Below are 14,560 nucleotides of genomic sequence, written 5' to 3'. Positions count from 1 at the left end.
TTGTTTGATGGGATCCCATAGTTAGAGGTCTACGTGATTTGTTTGATGGGATCCATAGCCAGAGGTCTACGTGATTTGTTTGATGGGATCCCATAGTTAGAGGTCTACGTGATTTGTTTGATGGGATCCCATAGACGTCTACGTGATTTGTTTGATGGGATCCCATAGCTAGAGGTCTACGTGATTTGTTTGATGGGATCCCATAGTTAGAGGTCTACGTGATTTGTTTGATGGGATCCCATAGCTAGAGGTCTACGTGATTTGTTTGATGGGATCCCATAGCTAGACGTCTAGGTGATTTGTTTGATGGGATCCCATAGACGTCTACGTGATTTGTTTGATAGGATCCCATAGTTAGAGGTCTACGTGATTTGTTTGATGGGATCCCATAGCCAGACGTCTACGTGATTTGTTTGATGGGATCCCATAGACGTCTACGTGATTTGTTTGATGGGATCCCATAGACGTCTACGTGATTTGTTTGATGGGATCCCATAGCTAGAGGTCTACGTGATTTGTTTGATGGGATCCCATAGACGTCTACGTGATTTGTTTGATGGGATCCCATAGACGTCTACGTGATTTGTTTGATGGGATCCCATAGCTAGAGGCCTACGTGATTTGTTTGATGGGATCCCATAGACGTCTACGTGATTTGTTTGATGGGATCCCATAGCTAGAGGCCTACGTGATTTGTTTGATGGGATCCCATAGACGTCTACGTGATTTGTTTGATGGGATCCCATAGACGTCTACGTGATTTGTTTGATGGGATCCCATAGCTAGTGGTCTACGTGATTTGTTTGATGGGATCCCATAGACGTCTACGTGATTTGTTTGATGGGATCCCATAGCTAGAGGCCTACGTGATTTGTTTGATGGGATCCCATAGACGTCTACGTGATTTGTTTGATGGGATCCCATAGCTAGAGGCCTACGTGATTTGTTTGATGGGATCCCATAGACGTCTACGTGATTTGTTTGATGGGATCCCATAGCTAGAGGCCTACGTGATTTGTTTGATGGGATCCCATAGACGTCTACGTGATTTGTTTGATGGGATCCCATAGACGTCTACGTGATTTGTTTGATGGGATCCCATAGACGTCTACGTGATTTATTTGATGGGATCCATAGGTCAATGTAATTTTGATATTCTCGCCAGTTAACGTATTTTTGATATTTTCAATGATATCTCTAGTCCATGTAATGTAGATAGACTTCAGTGATATCTATACTATAGTCTATGTAATGTAGATAGAAGTCAACAGTAACGCTAGTCTCTTGTGTGTAGCCTTAGTGATAGAGCTAATTTAGCTGATCCAACTAGATCGTGCTAGACCTAGTCTATCACATTGTATACAATGAATGGGACAAACAGAAAGATCTCACGTCATTTGTGATTAGATTGACAGCTAGTCGACATGTCAGTGTTTAGATTGACAGCTAGTCGACATGTCAGTTTTTAGATTGACAGCTAGTCGACATGTCAGTGTTTAGATTGACAGCTAGTCGACATGTCAGTTTTTAGATTGACAGCTAGTCGACATGACAGTGTTTAGATTGACAGCTAGTCGACATGTCAGTTTTTAGATTGACAGCTAGTCGACATGTCAGTTTTTAGATTGACAGCTAGTCGACATGTCAGTTTTTAAATTGACAGCTAGTCGGCATGTCAGTGTTTAGATTGACAGCTAGTCGACATGTCAGTTTTTAAATTGACAGCTAGTCGGCATGTCAGTGTTTAGATTGACAGCTAGTCGACATGACAGTGTTTAGATTGACAGCTAGTCGGCATGTCAGTGTTTAGATTGACAGCTAGTCGCCATGTCAGTTCGTGGTTAGATTGACAGCTAGTCGGCATGTCAGTTTTTAAATTGACAGCTAGTCGGCATGACAGTGTTTAGATTGACAGCTAGTCGGCATGTCAGTGTTTAGATTGACAGCTAGTCGGCATGTCAGTATTTAGATTGACAGCTAGTTGGCATGTCAATGTTTAGATTGACAACCAGTCGGCATGACAGTGTTTAGATTGACAGCTAGTCGCCATGTCAGTTCGTGTTTAGATTGACAGCTAGTCGGCATGTCAGTGTTTAGATTGACAGCTAGTCGGCATGTCAGTATTTAGATTGACAGCTAGTCGGCATGTCAGTGTTTAGATTGACAGCTAGTCGGCATGTCAGTATTTAGATTGACAGCTAGTCGCCATGTCAGTTCGTGTTTAGATTGACAGCTAGTCGCCATGTCAGTTCGTGTTTAGATTGACAGCTAGTCGGCATGTCAATATTTAGATCGACAGCTAGTCGCCATGTCAGTTCGTGTTTAGATTGACAGCTAGTCGGCATGTCAATGTTTAGATTGACATCTAGTCGGCATGTCAGTGTTTAGATTGACAGCTAGTCGCCATGTCAGTTCGTGTTTAGATTGACAGCTAGTCGGCATGTCAATGTTTAGATTGACAGAAAGTTGTCAGCATGGGAAATAGGATGGGGATGCACTTGGGGGGGGGGGGGGAGTCGGGAACCACGTGACCTAGAGATAACCATCTCCCATTGACGGGGTCGTGTCAACGGTTCTAAGTTTGCAGTCAACAGTCGCAAACAGCAGGGGGTGGGCTGGGAGGGGTGGGGGGTGGGGGAGAAGGGGAGGTTATCCGTGTCTGCCATAGTTTGTTTGAGAAAATAGTTTTTGTGAGGTCTATTTGAGGTTAATAGCGAGAAAAATGTCAAGAATGTTTAGGGTTAGGGTTACCGCGTCTAGTGCACTTGGTCTAAATATGTTGAGACCCATTCGTTTAGATTCAGTTTAGTGTCAGGGGGTTGTTCATCTTTGTCATTTCCTACCACCAAGAGTTCTCTGTCCTAACATATTAATATCTTGTCTTGTTATTGAGAGAGGGGGGCGGTGTATTTTTTTTTTGTAGCGTGTTCAGGTCTGGTGGTCGCTGAAGCGTGGATCGTGTGTGAAGCACGGGGAAGGCATTAACTTGTAGCCTTCTCTTCCATATTGAAATCTTGACAACGGCCGGGCACTAGACGCTCGGCGCGGACCAGGGGAGGGACGGAGACCCCCGGGCCGACACAAAGGCCGGCTGTTGTGGAAACACAGAGAAAAATATGGAGGGGAGGGAGGAAAAGAGCATCACACGTCCGGCCCGGTGGCGAGCCGGTGAATGGAGCCGCGCCCCCCGCGGCGTCTCCCGTAGGGCGCGGGCGCTGGCGTCATCTCGAACGGGGCTTTAAACATTCTTCAGGTACGGTGTCCTAGGGAGATGATCCGGGGAGGACGGGAGGACACAGAGGACCTTCCGGTAGGACGAGAGAATACGGTCGGGGGGGGGGGGGGCAAAAAATCTGAGTCAGGGTTAGGGTGAGGGGGTGCTTGTCATCCGATGTATCAACTGGATTGTCTGGGCTATTTATAGAAAGCCGAGATTGGCAAGTTTAATAGAGACTTGGTAAAGTTTAATACAGACTTGGTAAAGTTTAATACAGACTTGGTAAAGTTTAATACAGACTTGGTAAAGTTTAATGCAGACTTGGTAAAGTTTAACAGAGACTTGGTAAAGTTTAATACAGACTTGGTAAAGTTTAATGCAGACTTGGTAAAGTTTAATACAGACTTGGTAAAGTTAAATGCAGACTTGGTAAAGTTTAATACAGACTTGGTAAAGTTTAACAGAGACTTGGTAAAGTTTAATACAGACTTGGTAAAGTTTAATGCAGACTTGGTAAAGTTTAATACAGACTTGGTAAAGTTAAATGCAGACTTGGTAAAGTTTAATGCAGACTTGGTAAAGTTTAATGCAGACTTGGTAAAGTTTAATACAGCAGACTTGGTAAAGTTTAATACAGCAGACTTGGTAAAGTTTAATACAGACTTGGTAAAGTTAAATACAGACTTGGTAAAGTTAAATGCAGACTTGGTAAGTTTAATACAGACTTGGAAAAGTTTAACACGGTCTTGACAAAGTTTAATACAAACTTGACAGTTAAATATAGACTCGACACTGAAACATACATACTTGGCAGAGTTTATATTTAGTTGCCAAAGTATATATATATATATATATATATATATATATATATATATATATATATATATATATATATATATATATATATATATATATATATATATATATATATATATATATATATATATATATATATATATATATATATATATATATGCATGTGAATGAATGCGTATGAGAATGTTTATCGAGATACAGAAGGGCATTTAACGACATCTAGATATATGATAAACCAACCAAGAGACAGGGTTTCAGTGAATGAATGAAGGAGACACCGTAGAACCCCATTCGCCAGAGACTCACGAATGTATACACGAGTTCTAGGCGACCGAGTGGTTTGAGAGTGTGTTGTGCTTGTAGGCAGATACAATGTGGCAATTAGTGAAATCATTAACAACAACAATTTCAAAGTCTGTACAGAATAATCTCGTCACGGATGAGTGCAGTTGCAAATATTTTTGGGGGATTGTAACTTTTGATCTTGTTTCTATTTAGCTTTTAATCTGATCATGTGTTGCAAAAGTTTACCAATTCGTATAAACTTTTATTCTGATGGTCTGTTGCACAAGTGTACCCATTCATGTAAACTTTTATTCTGATGGTCTGTTGCACAAGTGTACCCATTCATATAAACTTTTATTCTGATGGTCTGTTGCAAAAGTTTACCAATTCATGTAACGTTTTGACCACCCAGAAGTTAGGTAACCCATGCTAGAGAAGAGAACAGCTGGGTTGTGGGCCTTGAGGCCATTGGAGCGAGTTTAATGGCCCCAGATACGATGGTTTTATTACATTAAGTCTGGTTAATGAATCTGGATTCACTTAATGAACACGGATAATTGGGTCAGTCATGCTTAACGGACCATCCCTGGAGTCACGCTTGGTTAGACAGTGGTGGGAATTTTAGAGGACACAGTGGTGTGTGGGGTGTGTGGGGCATGGGTGTGTGGTGTGTGGGGTTTGTAGGATATGGGTGTGTGGGGTACGGATGTGTGGGATATGGCTGTGTGGGATATGGGTGTGTGGGATATGGGTGTGTGGGATATGGCTGTGTGGGATATGGCTGTGTGGGATATGGGTGTGTGGGATATGGCTGTGTGGTGTATGGGTGTGTGGGATATGGCTGTGTGGGATATGGCTGTGTGGGATATGGCTGTGTGGGATATGGGTGTGTGGGATATGGCTGTGTGTGGCATGGGATGTGTGGGGCATTAGGTGTGTGGGATATGGGTGTGTGGGATATGGGTGTGTGGGATATGGGTGTGTGGGATATGGCTGTGTGGGATATGGGTGTGTGGGGCATTAGGTGTGTGGGGCATTAGGTGTGTGGGATATGGGTGTGTGGGATATGGGTGTGTGGGGCATTAGGTGTGTGGGATATGGGTGTGTGGGATATGGGTGTGTGGGGCATTAGGTGTGTGGGGCATTAGGTGTGTGGGATATGGCTGTGTGGTGCATGGGATGTGTGGGGCATTAGGTGTGTGGGATATGGCTGTGTGGGATATGGGTGTGTGGGGCATTAGGTGTGTGGGGCATTAGGTGTGTGGGATATGGGTGTGTGGTGCATGGGATGTGTGGGGCATTAGGTGTGTGGGGCATTAGGTGTGTGGGATATGGGTGTGTGGGATATGGCTGTGTGGGATATGGGTGTGTGGGGCATTAGGTGTGTGTGATATGGCTGTGTGGTGCATGGGATGTGTGGTGCATGGGATGTGTGGGATATGGGTGTGTGGGATATGGATGTGTGGGATATGGCTGTGTGTGTGTGACACAGAAGATATGTTTTTTTTACGTGAACAACGGTATGGAAGAACATCAAGAAAGAAGAGCTGTTTGAGGTCAGAATACGTGTCGCATAACATAATACTTAATACATTTAAGGGTAATCCACTCCGCTATACACATGTAGGGAAGAAGAAAAAGTAAAAAAACAAACAAACAACAGCGAACCTAATATTATGTAAGTTTGTTGTGATTTAACCGTGTTCCCCCCGCCTACCTTTACACTACACCCCCCCCCCCTTCCTCACCAGCCTAAAACAGGCAGATAGGCGCCCGCTGTTTCATGCCCCCCCCCCCCACCCCCGCCTTCCGAAACAATTTAATATGCCGCATATTTTCGCTAAATTTCCAATTAAAAAAATAAATTTCCTCTTTTTAATCCAAACAAAACCCAAAGTTAAAATATTGATAAAAAATAAGTCCTACGTGATTATTTAGGCTGAAAACATTTTGACACGAACAGATTATGCAAATGCGTCTAGGTATTAACAGAGCGTCCAGGTATTAGAGGGAGTTAAGGCAGACAAATACACAGATATGTGATGTATCATTGCCCCTTGCACGCTACGACCCAGGAAAATATACGTGCTCCGCGGAAACTCCGATGTCTAGCCTCGCACCCAAATTGAAAAGTTTTTCAATAAAGAAAATGAATTCATCTGGCACGCGAGAGTATTTGTAATCTAGCTTAGTCTTGCCAGTTGTGTGCCCCTGTTTTGTTTTGCTGATCTGCCCCTGACTGCTTTTTTGTTAGAGTTGCTTCTCTTGGCGGATGTGTTTAGGTTTAATCTGATGGCGGGCTCTAAGAGAAGCTTTTGCTGTCAAATCATGAAATATGACCTCTGCTATTTGCTTCCAAGCTTTTATTAGTTTAGTCAGATCGAGGAATTTCTTGACGCAGAAATTTTCAAATTAAATTTAGACTACCAGAAATATGTATTAACACAGAGAGATTTGTTCACTTATAAAACAAGAAAAAATACAATAACTTTTCTTGACTGAAAATATCTTATGTTGCCATATAAGTCTATTTTTACCACAAAACCGAGACAACACTAGCTCTATGATTATCAAGTTGTAAAACGTATCGTGTGACTGTATTTCATTAATTAGATCAACACAGTTCGTTAGATTGGTGGGTAGCTGGGGGGGGGGGGATGGGGGGGGGGGGATGGGGGGGGGGGGTAGGACTGTCATGTTATTTCATGTTGACCAAACTTGAGACTAACGGATACAGATCAAAGTTTCCAGTAGAGTTTCTTTCAGGCATCTCATCTGCCCTCCCCCCCCCAACAACCGAAAAAAAGTCTACCCCCCCCCAAAGAAATGGAATTTATATAGAAAATATAGAATTTTAACAGTGTGCGCCCCCACGAAAATTTTAAGTGCCCCCCCCCCCCCGAGAAAAAAAGTATGGAAGAAACAATGGTGTCCTGCATGTTATACTCCTCATAATCAGAGGCCGGGTGAGGTTTTACATGGGAGGATGATGTTGAAAACTGCTTTAAGGACGGTTACATTTAAATCTAAAGGTTTTGATGAGAATATAGTGACCAGTACATGTAGGATATAGAGCACGACTGACCAGTATCTAAAGGATATAGATCAGGACTGACCAATAGTTAAAAAAGAACTCACCAGTTAATCCTTGAGCAGAAGTTAATCCAAACGTGAGCAAGATGTTTATTAGGAGCGTGAGGCGCAGTGAGCAGAGTATGAGCGGTCGTTTCATGACCCACAGGTGGGAGCTTAGGTGGGAGCTTAGAGATTGGTGACGTCCTGCAGGATCTTGACGTGAGCTAAGATGTTGGCGTGAGCTAGGATGTTGTTGGCGTGAGCTAAGATGTTGTTGATGCCTGTTCAGGCACAATTTGATGGACGGCTCCTTAGCTTTCTCCCTGAGTGTTAGTTGATGGTGATCGTGTTCGCGTTGGTGGGGTGTGTTTAAGTGTTTAGATTGATGGGGTGTATTTAGGTGTTCAGGTTGGTGAGGTGTGTTTAGGTGTTTAGATTGGTTAGATGTGTGTAGGTGTTCAAGTTGGTGAGGTGTGTTTAGGTGTTCAAGTTGGTGAGGTGTGTTTATGTGTTTAAGTTGGTGAGGTGTGTTTAAGTGTTTAAGTTGGTGAGGTGTATTTAGGTGTGAGCAACACTCCAAAGTTCTAAAAATATCGCTACCAGTGCTGTTTGAGTGATGATCTTTGATCTGATCCGTTTGTTGGTCTATCATTGTAGTCAAATTTGTAGATGCTATAAATAGACGAGTCATGTGATCTCTACTAAACCACGAGAGTATATTCAAGAGATGATTGTAAACAATCAGTAACGTTGTCACCACATGATTGTATGTAATCAGAAATAGTGTAACTGTATGATCTTCCAAGGTGGCTCTAACGACATGCCATTTGGTGTTGTTATGCCATGTGGCAGTGATATGACACATGACATGACATGTGACAGTGATATGCCATGTGAGAGTTATATGCCATGTGTCAGTGGCATGCGATGTGACAGTGATATGCCATATGACATGACATGTGACAGTGGCATGACATGTGGCATATCTCTGCCACATCTCACGTCCACAAAGAGTCCAGTGTTGGAAGCGGCGAGTCACAGAGTTACTGGAAGCTGCAGGTAGTGGCCGGTACCAAGGTGGGTGGTCAGAGCCGTACAGCCGGTACCTAGGTGGGTGGTCAGAGCCGTACAGCCGGTACCTAGGTGGGTGGTCAGAGCCGTTAGAGCCGTACAGCTGCCAGCTAGTGTGATGAGAGCCGTACAGCTTCCAAGTCGTGTGATGAGAGCCGTAGAGCCGCCAGCTAGTGTAGTGAGACCCGTGTCCCTCTGTCCCATATAAACCCGGCAGACGGCGAAGGGCGAGCTCTGATTGGTCGCTCCAGGTCTGGAGATGAGCGCCATAAACAATGGCCAGATTGTCACAGACCGGACATAAAAATCCTGGCCACTTGTCTAGGCATGCATCACAGACAACGTGGCCTCCAACAGGATGACAGCGGGTCTGTCGCTGGCTTGTAAAGTATGAGCAGCAGATACAGATATAAATCTGGGATATCTCTTGGCGGTGACCACAGATATCATATTTATTGCCGTCGTTGGCACAGTTATTGCCGTCGTTGGCACAGTTATTGCCGCCGTGGGCACAGTAATTGCCGTCGTCGGAAAAATTATTGCCGCCATAGGTACATTTATTGCCGTCATGGACGCATCTGTTTTTGCCTTTGATAACGTCGTGTGCACATATATTGCCGTCGTGTGCAGAGTTATTGCCGTCGTGTGCACATATATTGCCGTCGTGTGCAGAGTTATTGCCGTCTTCACTGCAGTTTTTCGACACGTTGATACCCACGATGTAAAAACAGCAATAGCTGTAATTAAAATGGTGGCAAATGTATTTGGCAAAAGTAAAAAATGTCTCAAATGTCCACAGGCCTCCACCTTGTGTAAATGTGCGGACTACGTCATCAGTTCTGGCCGTAACATTTGTACTTTTGTTGGTGAACTCTGTAGAGCCACGGACACTGGCGATGAACTGCTCACTGGAGATATGTAAGTGATTGACCTTGACATTGCAATAGCTACATCTGTTAGGCGTGTGGTGGTAGAAACAGGACCGAGTGGTAGCACAGTGCATATTGTTACACCCGTCTGCTCCTGCCGCTAATTTACTGCCTCGCAGAGATTATGTTCTCCGTGTCTTTAACACTTTGGGTGTTTGAGAGTATGCTCGGGGGAACCTTCTTGTCTGCTGTCGTGTTTCCGGTGCTCCTCTCATAGGTTGCCGTCGTCTGCTGAGACAAGTGTTTGTGTTGGCACTTGAGGGCTGTCAATAAAAGCTAGCGAGGTGCTAGATTCAATAAACGCTAGCACAGTGCTAGATGTAGCCATGCTTGCAGACATGTACCTCTGCTAGCCGGTGCGCTATACTTGGAGCACACGATGGTAAATCATGACTAAATAACCTCCACAAGTGACGCCTCTTCTACCAGACCCTGAAACAAAAAGTGTAAAAAAAATATTACTTAGATCGAACAGAGGATTTTTATGCAAGGAGTTGGAGACATTTTTATGAGTTTTTGAAACGTATTTTATGTCTGTCGACTTGCGCCTAGACTTCAAGGCGGTACAGTTTTTTTTTTCGGTCAAACTATGTGACCCAGTTTTTTGTAGGTCAGCGGTAGATGATAGTCAGTGTTTTATGACTTAATTGGGTCAACTAACGCAATCATTTGCGCCATATTTTTTACAAGGTAATAAACTTGAGGATAGAGGTAAGTAAGGCGGGGATTTATGTAATGAGGTGGTCCATCATAAATGACGTCACACTCCTGGGGGAGAGGAGCCTGATTTTGTGACGCTATGTGACTGGGGGGGGGGGGGTCGAGTGTGACGAAACAGTTTGTATGTTTGAAAGTAATTTTCATTAGGAGAAACAGTTTTTTTTTTTAGATTGGTATGTATAACTTCGTGGTATTTTAAGGGGGAGGGGGGGGGGTGTCTGGCTTTTTGACTATAGTCATTGACGCTGTCAACTTTGGCCATGTCATTCAAGGCTCCAGACTTTGGCCATGTCATTCAAGGCTACAGACTTTGGCCATGTCATTCAAGGCTCCAGACCATGGCCATGTCATTCAAGGCTCCAGAACTTGGCCATGTCATTCAAGGCCCCAGACTTTGGCCATGTCATTCAAGGCTCCAGAACTTGGCCATGTCATTCAAGGCTCCAGACTTTGGCCGTCCTTCCTTTGTCTACTCCTGTCATTAATGGTGTGGGTCGACAGTTGTCTGCCCTGTTTCATACCCAAGATCTACCACCTCCCTCAGAGTTTCACACCCCATTCTCTTGCACCCTCCACCCCACCCCAAAGTTCGACAGCCCCCCCCCCCCTACCACAAAGTTTGACATCCCCCCTGCTCCCCAAAGTTTGACAGTTTACCCCCATCCCAGCCCGCCCCTACGTCTCAATCAGTTGACAGCGGGTTCATTGTTTTCCCCTCAGGAAAAGATCATCCTCCGGTTACGTCCCCTGCCCATAAGACCATCCTCCAGTTACTTCCCCTGCCTATAAACGCCATCAGCGGTGTGAACTGTAGCAGACACGAATGCTGTCTCCCAGACGTGATGCCGACTGCCATCTTTACAGCATCATCAAGCCGGTCTTAAAGTCAGCTCAGGTCTTTTCATCCCAGCTCCAGAGATGTGTGGGTGGGTGGGGGGAGGGGGGGGGGGGTGGGTTATAGGACGGTTCAAGTTTATCCCAGTTAACCTTAACCGTAATCAACTCGAGGGGGTGTTACATTCAGCATCAGTCAAACACAAAAGGGGATTGTTACTTTCAGTATCAGTAACGGAAATCTTTCAAGGGAATGTGTTACATTCAATATCAGTAACTTTTAAGAATTCAACGAAATAGATTGTTATATTCATCAGTAACTTTTAGCTATCAAGTCAATTTATTGATGCATTTAATTTCAGTAGCTTTTAGCATTTATTACATGAGATTTATTACATTTAATTTCAGTAACTTTTATCATTTATTACAATAGATTTATTCTAATTAATTACATACAGTTGCTTTGAGTAAACAACAAAATACATTTGTTACATTTAATTACAACAACATTTAGAAAACAACACAATGAATTTGTAACATTTAATTATTTCAGTAACTTGTTAGTGTTTCTATGTCTCTCAGTAATTTGTTATTGTTTCTATGTCTCTCAGTAACTTGTTAGTGTTTCTATGTCACTCAGTAACTTGTTAGTGTTTCTATGTCTCTCAGTAACTTGTTAGTGTTTTCTATGTCAGTAACTTGTTAGTGTTTCTATGTCTCTCAGTAACTTGTTAGTGTTTCTATGTCTCTCAGTAACTTGTTAGTGTTTTCTATGTCAGTAACTTGTTAGTGTTTCTATGTCTCTCAGTAACTTGTTAGTGTTTTCTATGTCAGTAACTTGTTAGTGTTTTCTATGTCTCTCAGTAACTTGTTAGTGTTTTCTATGTCACTCATTAACTTGTTAGTGTTTTCTATGTCGCTCATTAACTTGTTAGTGTTTTCTATGTCAGTAACTTGTTAGTGTTTTCTATGTCTCTCAGTAACTTGTTAGTGTTTTCTATGTCAGTAACTTGTTAGTGTTGTCTATGTCAGTAACTTGTTAGTGTTGTCTATGTCAGTAACTTGTTAGTGTTGTCTATGTCAGTAACTTGTTAGTGTTGTCTATGTCAGTAACTTGTTAGTGTTTTCTATGTCTCTCAGTAACTTGTTAGTGTTTTCTATGTCAGTAACTTGTTAGTGTTGTCTATGTCAGTAACTTGTTAGTGTTTTCTATGTCTCTCAGTAACTTGTTAGTGTTGTCTATGTCAGTAACTTGTTAGTGTTGTCTATGTCTCTCAGTAACTTGTTAGTGTTGTCTATGTCAGTAACTTGTTAGTGTTTTCTATGTCTCTCAGCAACTTGTTAGTGTTGTCTATGTCAGTAACTTGTTAGTGTTTTCTATGTCTCTCAGTAACTTGTTAGTGTTGTCTATGTCAGTAACTTGTTAGTGTTTTCTATGTCAGTAACTTGTTAGTGTTTCTATGTCTCTCAGTAATTTGTTAGTGTTTCTATGTCTCTCAGTAACTTGTTAGTGTTTCTATGTCTCTCAGTAACTTGTTAGTGTTTTCTATGTCAGTAACTTGTTAGTGTTTTCTATGTCTGTCAGTAATTTGTTAGTGTTTTCTATGTCTTTCAGTAACTTGTTAGTGTTTTCTATGTCTCTCAGTAACTTGTTAGTGTTTTCTATGTCAGTAACTTGTTAGTGTTTTCTATGTCTGTCAGTAATTTGTTAGTGTTTTCTATGTCTGTCAGTAACTTGTTAGTGTTTTCTATGTCTGTCAGTAATTTGTTAGTGTTTTCTATGTCTGTCAGTAATTTGTTAGTGTTTTCTATGTCTGTCAGTAATTTGTTAGTGTTTTCTATGTCTGTCAGTAATTTGTTAGTGTTTTCTATGTCTCTCAGTAGCTTGTTAGTGTTTTCTATGTCTTTCAGTAACTTGTTAGTGTTTTCTATGTCAGTAACTTGTTAGTGTTTCTATGTCTCTCAGTAACTTGTTAGTGTTTCTATGTCTCTCAGTAACTTGTTAGTGTTTTCTATGTCAGTAACTTGTTAGTGTTTTCTATGTCTGTCAGTAATTTGTTAGTGTTTTCTATGTCTGTCAGTAACTTGTTAGTGTTTTCTATGTCTGTCAGTAATTTGTTAGTGTTTTCTATGTCTGTCAGTAATTTGTTAGTGTTTTCTATGTCTGTCAGTAATTTGTTAGTGTTTTCTATGTCTGTCAGTAATTTGTTAGTGTTTTCTATGTCTCTCAGTAGCTTGTTAGTGTTTTCTATGTCTTTCAGTAACTTGTTAGTGTTTTCTATGTCAGTAACTTGTTAGTGTTTCTATGTCTCTCAGTAACTTGTTAGTGTTTCTATGTCTCTCAGTAACTTGTTAGTGTTTTCTATGTCAGTAACTTGTTAGTGTTTTCTATGTCTGTCAGTAATTTGTTAGTGTTTTCTATGTCTGTCAGTAATTTGTTAGTGTTTTCTATGTCTGTCAGTAATTTGTTAGTGTTTTCTATGTCTGTCAGTAATTTGTTAGTGTTTTCTATGTCTCTCAGTAGCTTGTTAGTGTTTTCTATGTCTTTCAGTAACTTGTTAGTGTTTTCTATGTCAGTAACTTGTTAGTGTTTCTATGTCTCTCAGTAACTTGTTAGTGTTTCTATGTCTCTCAGTAACTTGTTAGTGTTTTCTATGTCAGTAACTTGTTAGTGTTTCTATGTCTCTCAGTAACTTGTTAGTGTTTTCTATGTCAGTAACTTGTTAGTGTTTTCTATGTCTCTCAGTAACTTGTTAGTGTTTTCTATGTCACTCATTAACTTGTTAGTGTTTTCTATGTCGCTCATTAACTTGTTAGTGTTTTCTATGTCAGTAACTTGTTAGTGTTTTCTATGTCTCTCAGTAACTTGTTAGTGTTTTCTATGTCAGTAACTTGTTAGTGTTGTCTATGTCAGTAACTTGTTAGTGTTGTCTATGTCAGTAACTTGTTAGTGTTGTCTATGTCAGTAACTTGTTAGTGTTGTCTATGTCAGTAACTTGTTAGTGTTTTCTATGTCTCTCAGTAACTTGTTAGTGTTTTCTATGTCAGTAACTTGTTAGTGTTGTCTATGTCAGTAACTTGTTAGTGTTTTCTATGTCTCTCAGTAACTTGTTAGTGTTGTCTATGTCAGTAACTTGTTAGTGTTGTCTATGTCTCTCAGTAACTTGTTAGTGTTGTCTATGTCAGTAACTTGTTAGTGTTTTCTATGTCTCTCAGCAACTTGTTAGTGTTGTCTATGTCAGTAACTTGTTAGTGTTTTCTATGTCTCTCAGTAACTTGTTAGTGTTGTCTATGTCAGTAACTTGTTAGTGTTTTCTATGTCAGTAACTTGTTAGTGTTTCTATGTCTCTCAGTAATTTGTTAGTGTTTCTATGTCTCTCAGTAACTTGTTAGTGTTTCTATGTCTCTCAGTAACTTGTTAGTGTTTTCTATGTCAGTAACTTGTTAGTGTTTTCTATGTCTGTCAGTAATTTGTTAGTGTTTTCTATGTCTTTCAGTAACTTGTTAGTGTTTTCTATGTCTCTCAGTAACTTGTTAGTGTTTTCTATGTCAGTAACTTGTTAGTGTTTTCTATGTCTGTCAGTAATTTGTTAGTGTTTTCTATGTCTGTCAG

General features: G+C 41.4%; 1 protein-coding gene across 1 annotated transcript in view; it reads right to left on the bottom strand.

The window, feature by feature from the left end:
- Positions 1–9,467, bottom strand: part of LOC131949253 (uncharacterized) — a 53,913-nt gene extending 44,446 nt beyond the window's left edge. Inside the window, exon 1 of the mRNA XM_059311064.1 lies at positions 7,457–9,467. Coding sequence (XP_059167047.1) covers positions 7,457–9,467 — 2,011 coding nt within the window. The remainder of the gene's footprint in view (positions 1–7,456) is intronic.
- Between the last annotated feature and the right edge of the window lie 5,093 nt (positions 9,468–14,560).

The sequence above is a fragment of the Physella acuta genome, unplaced genomic scaffold (genome assembly GCF_028476545.2).
Source record: "Physella acuta isolate Inbredline_101_S28 unplaced genomic scaffold, ASM2847654v3 ptg000680l, whole genome shotgun sequence".
In the NCBI taxonomy this organism is placed as follows: Eukaryota; Metazoa; Mollusca; class Gastropoda; family Physidae; genus Physella; species Physella acuta.
Note: the sequence above shows the minus strand (reverse complement) of the source record. Positions and strands in the feature narration are given on the sequence as shown.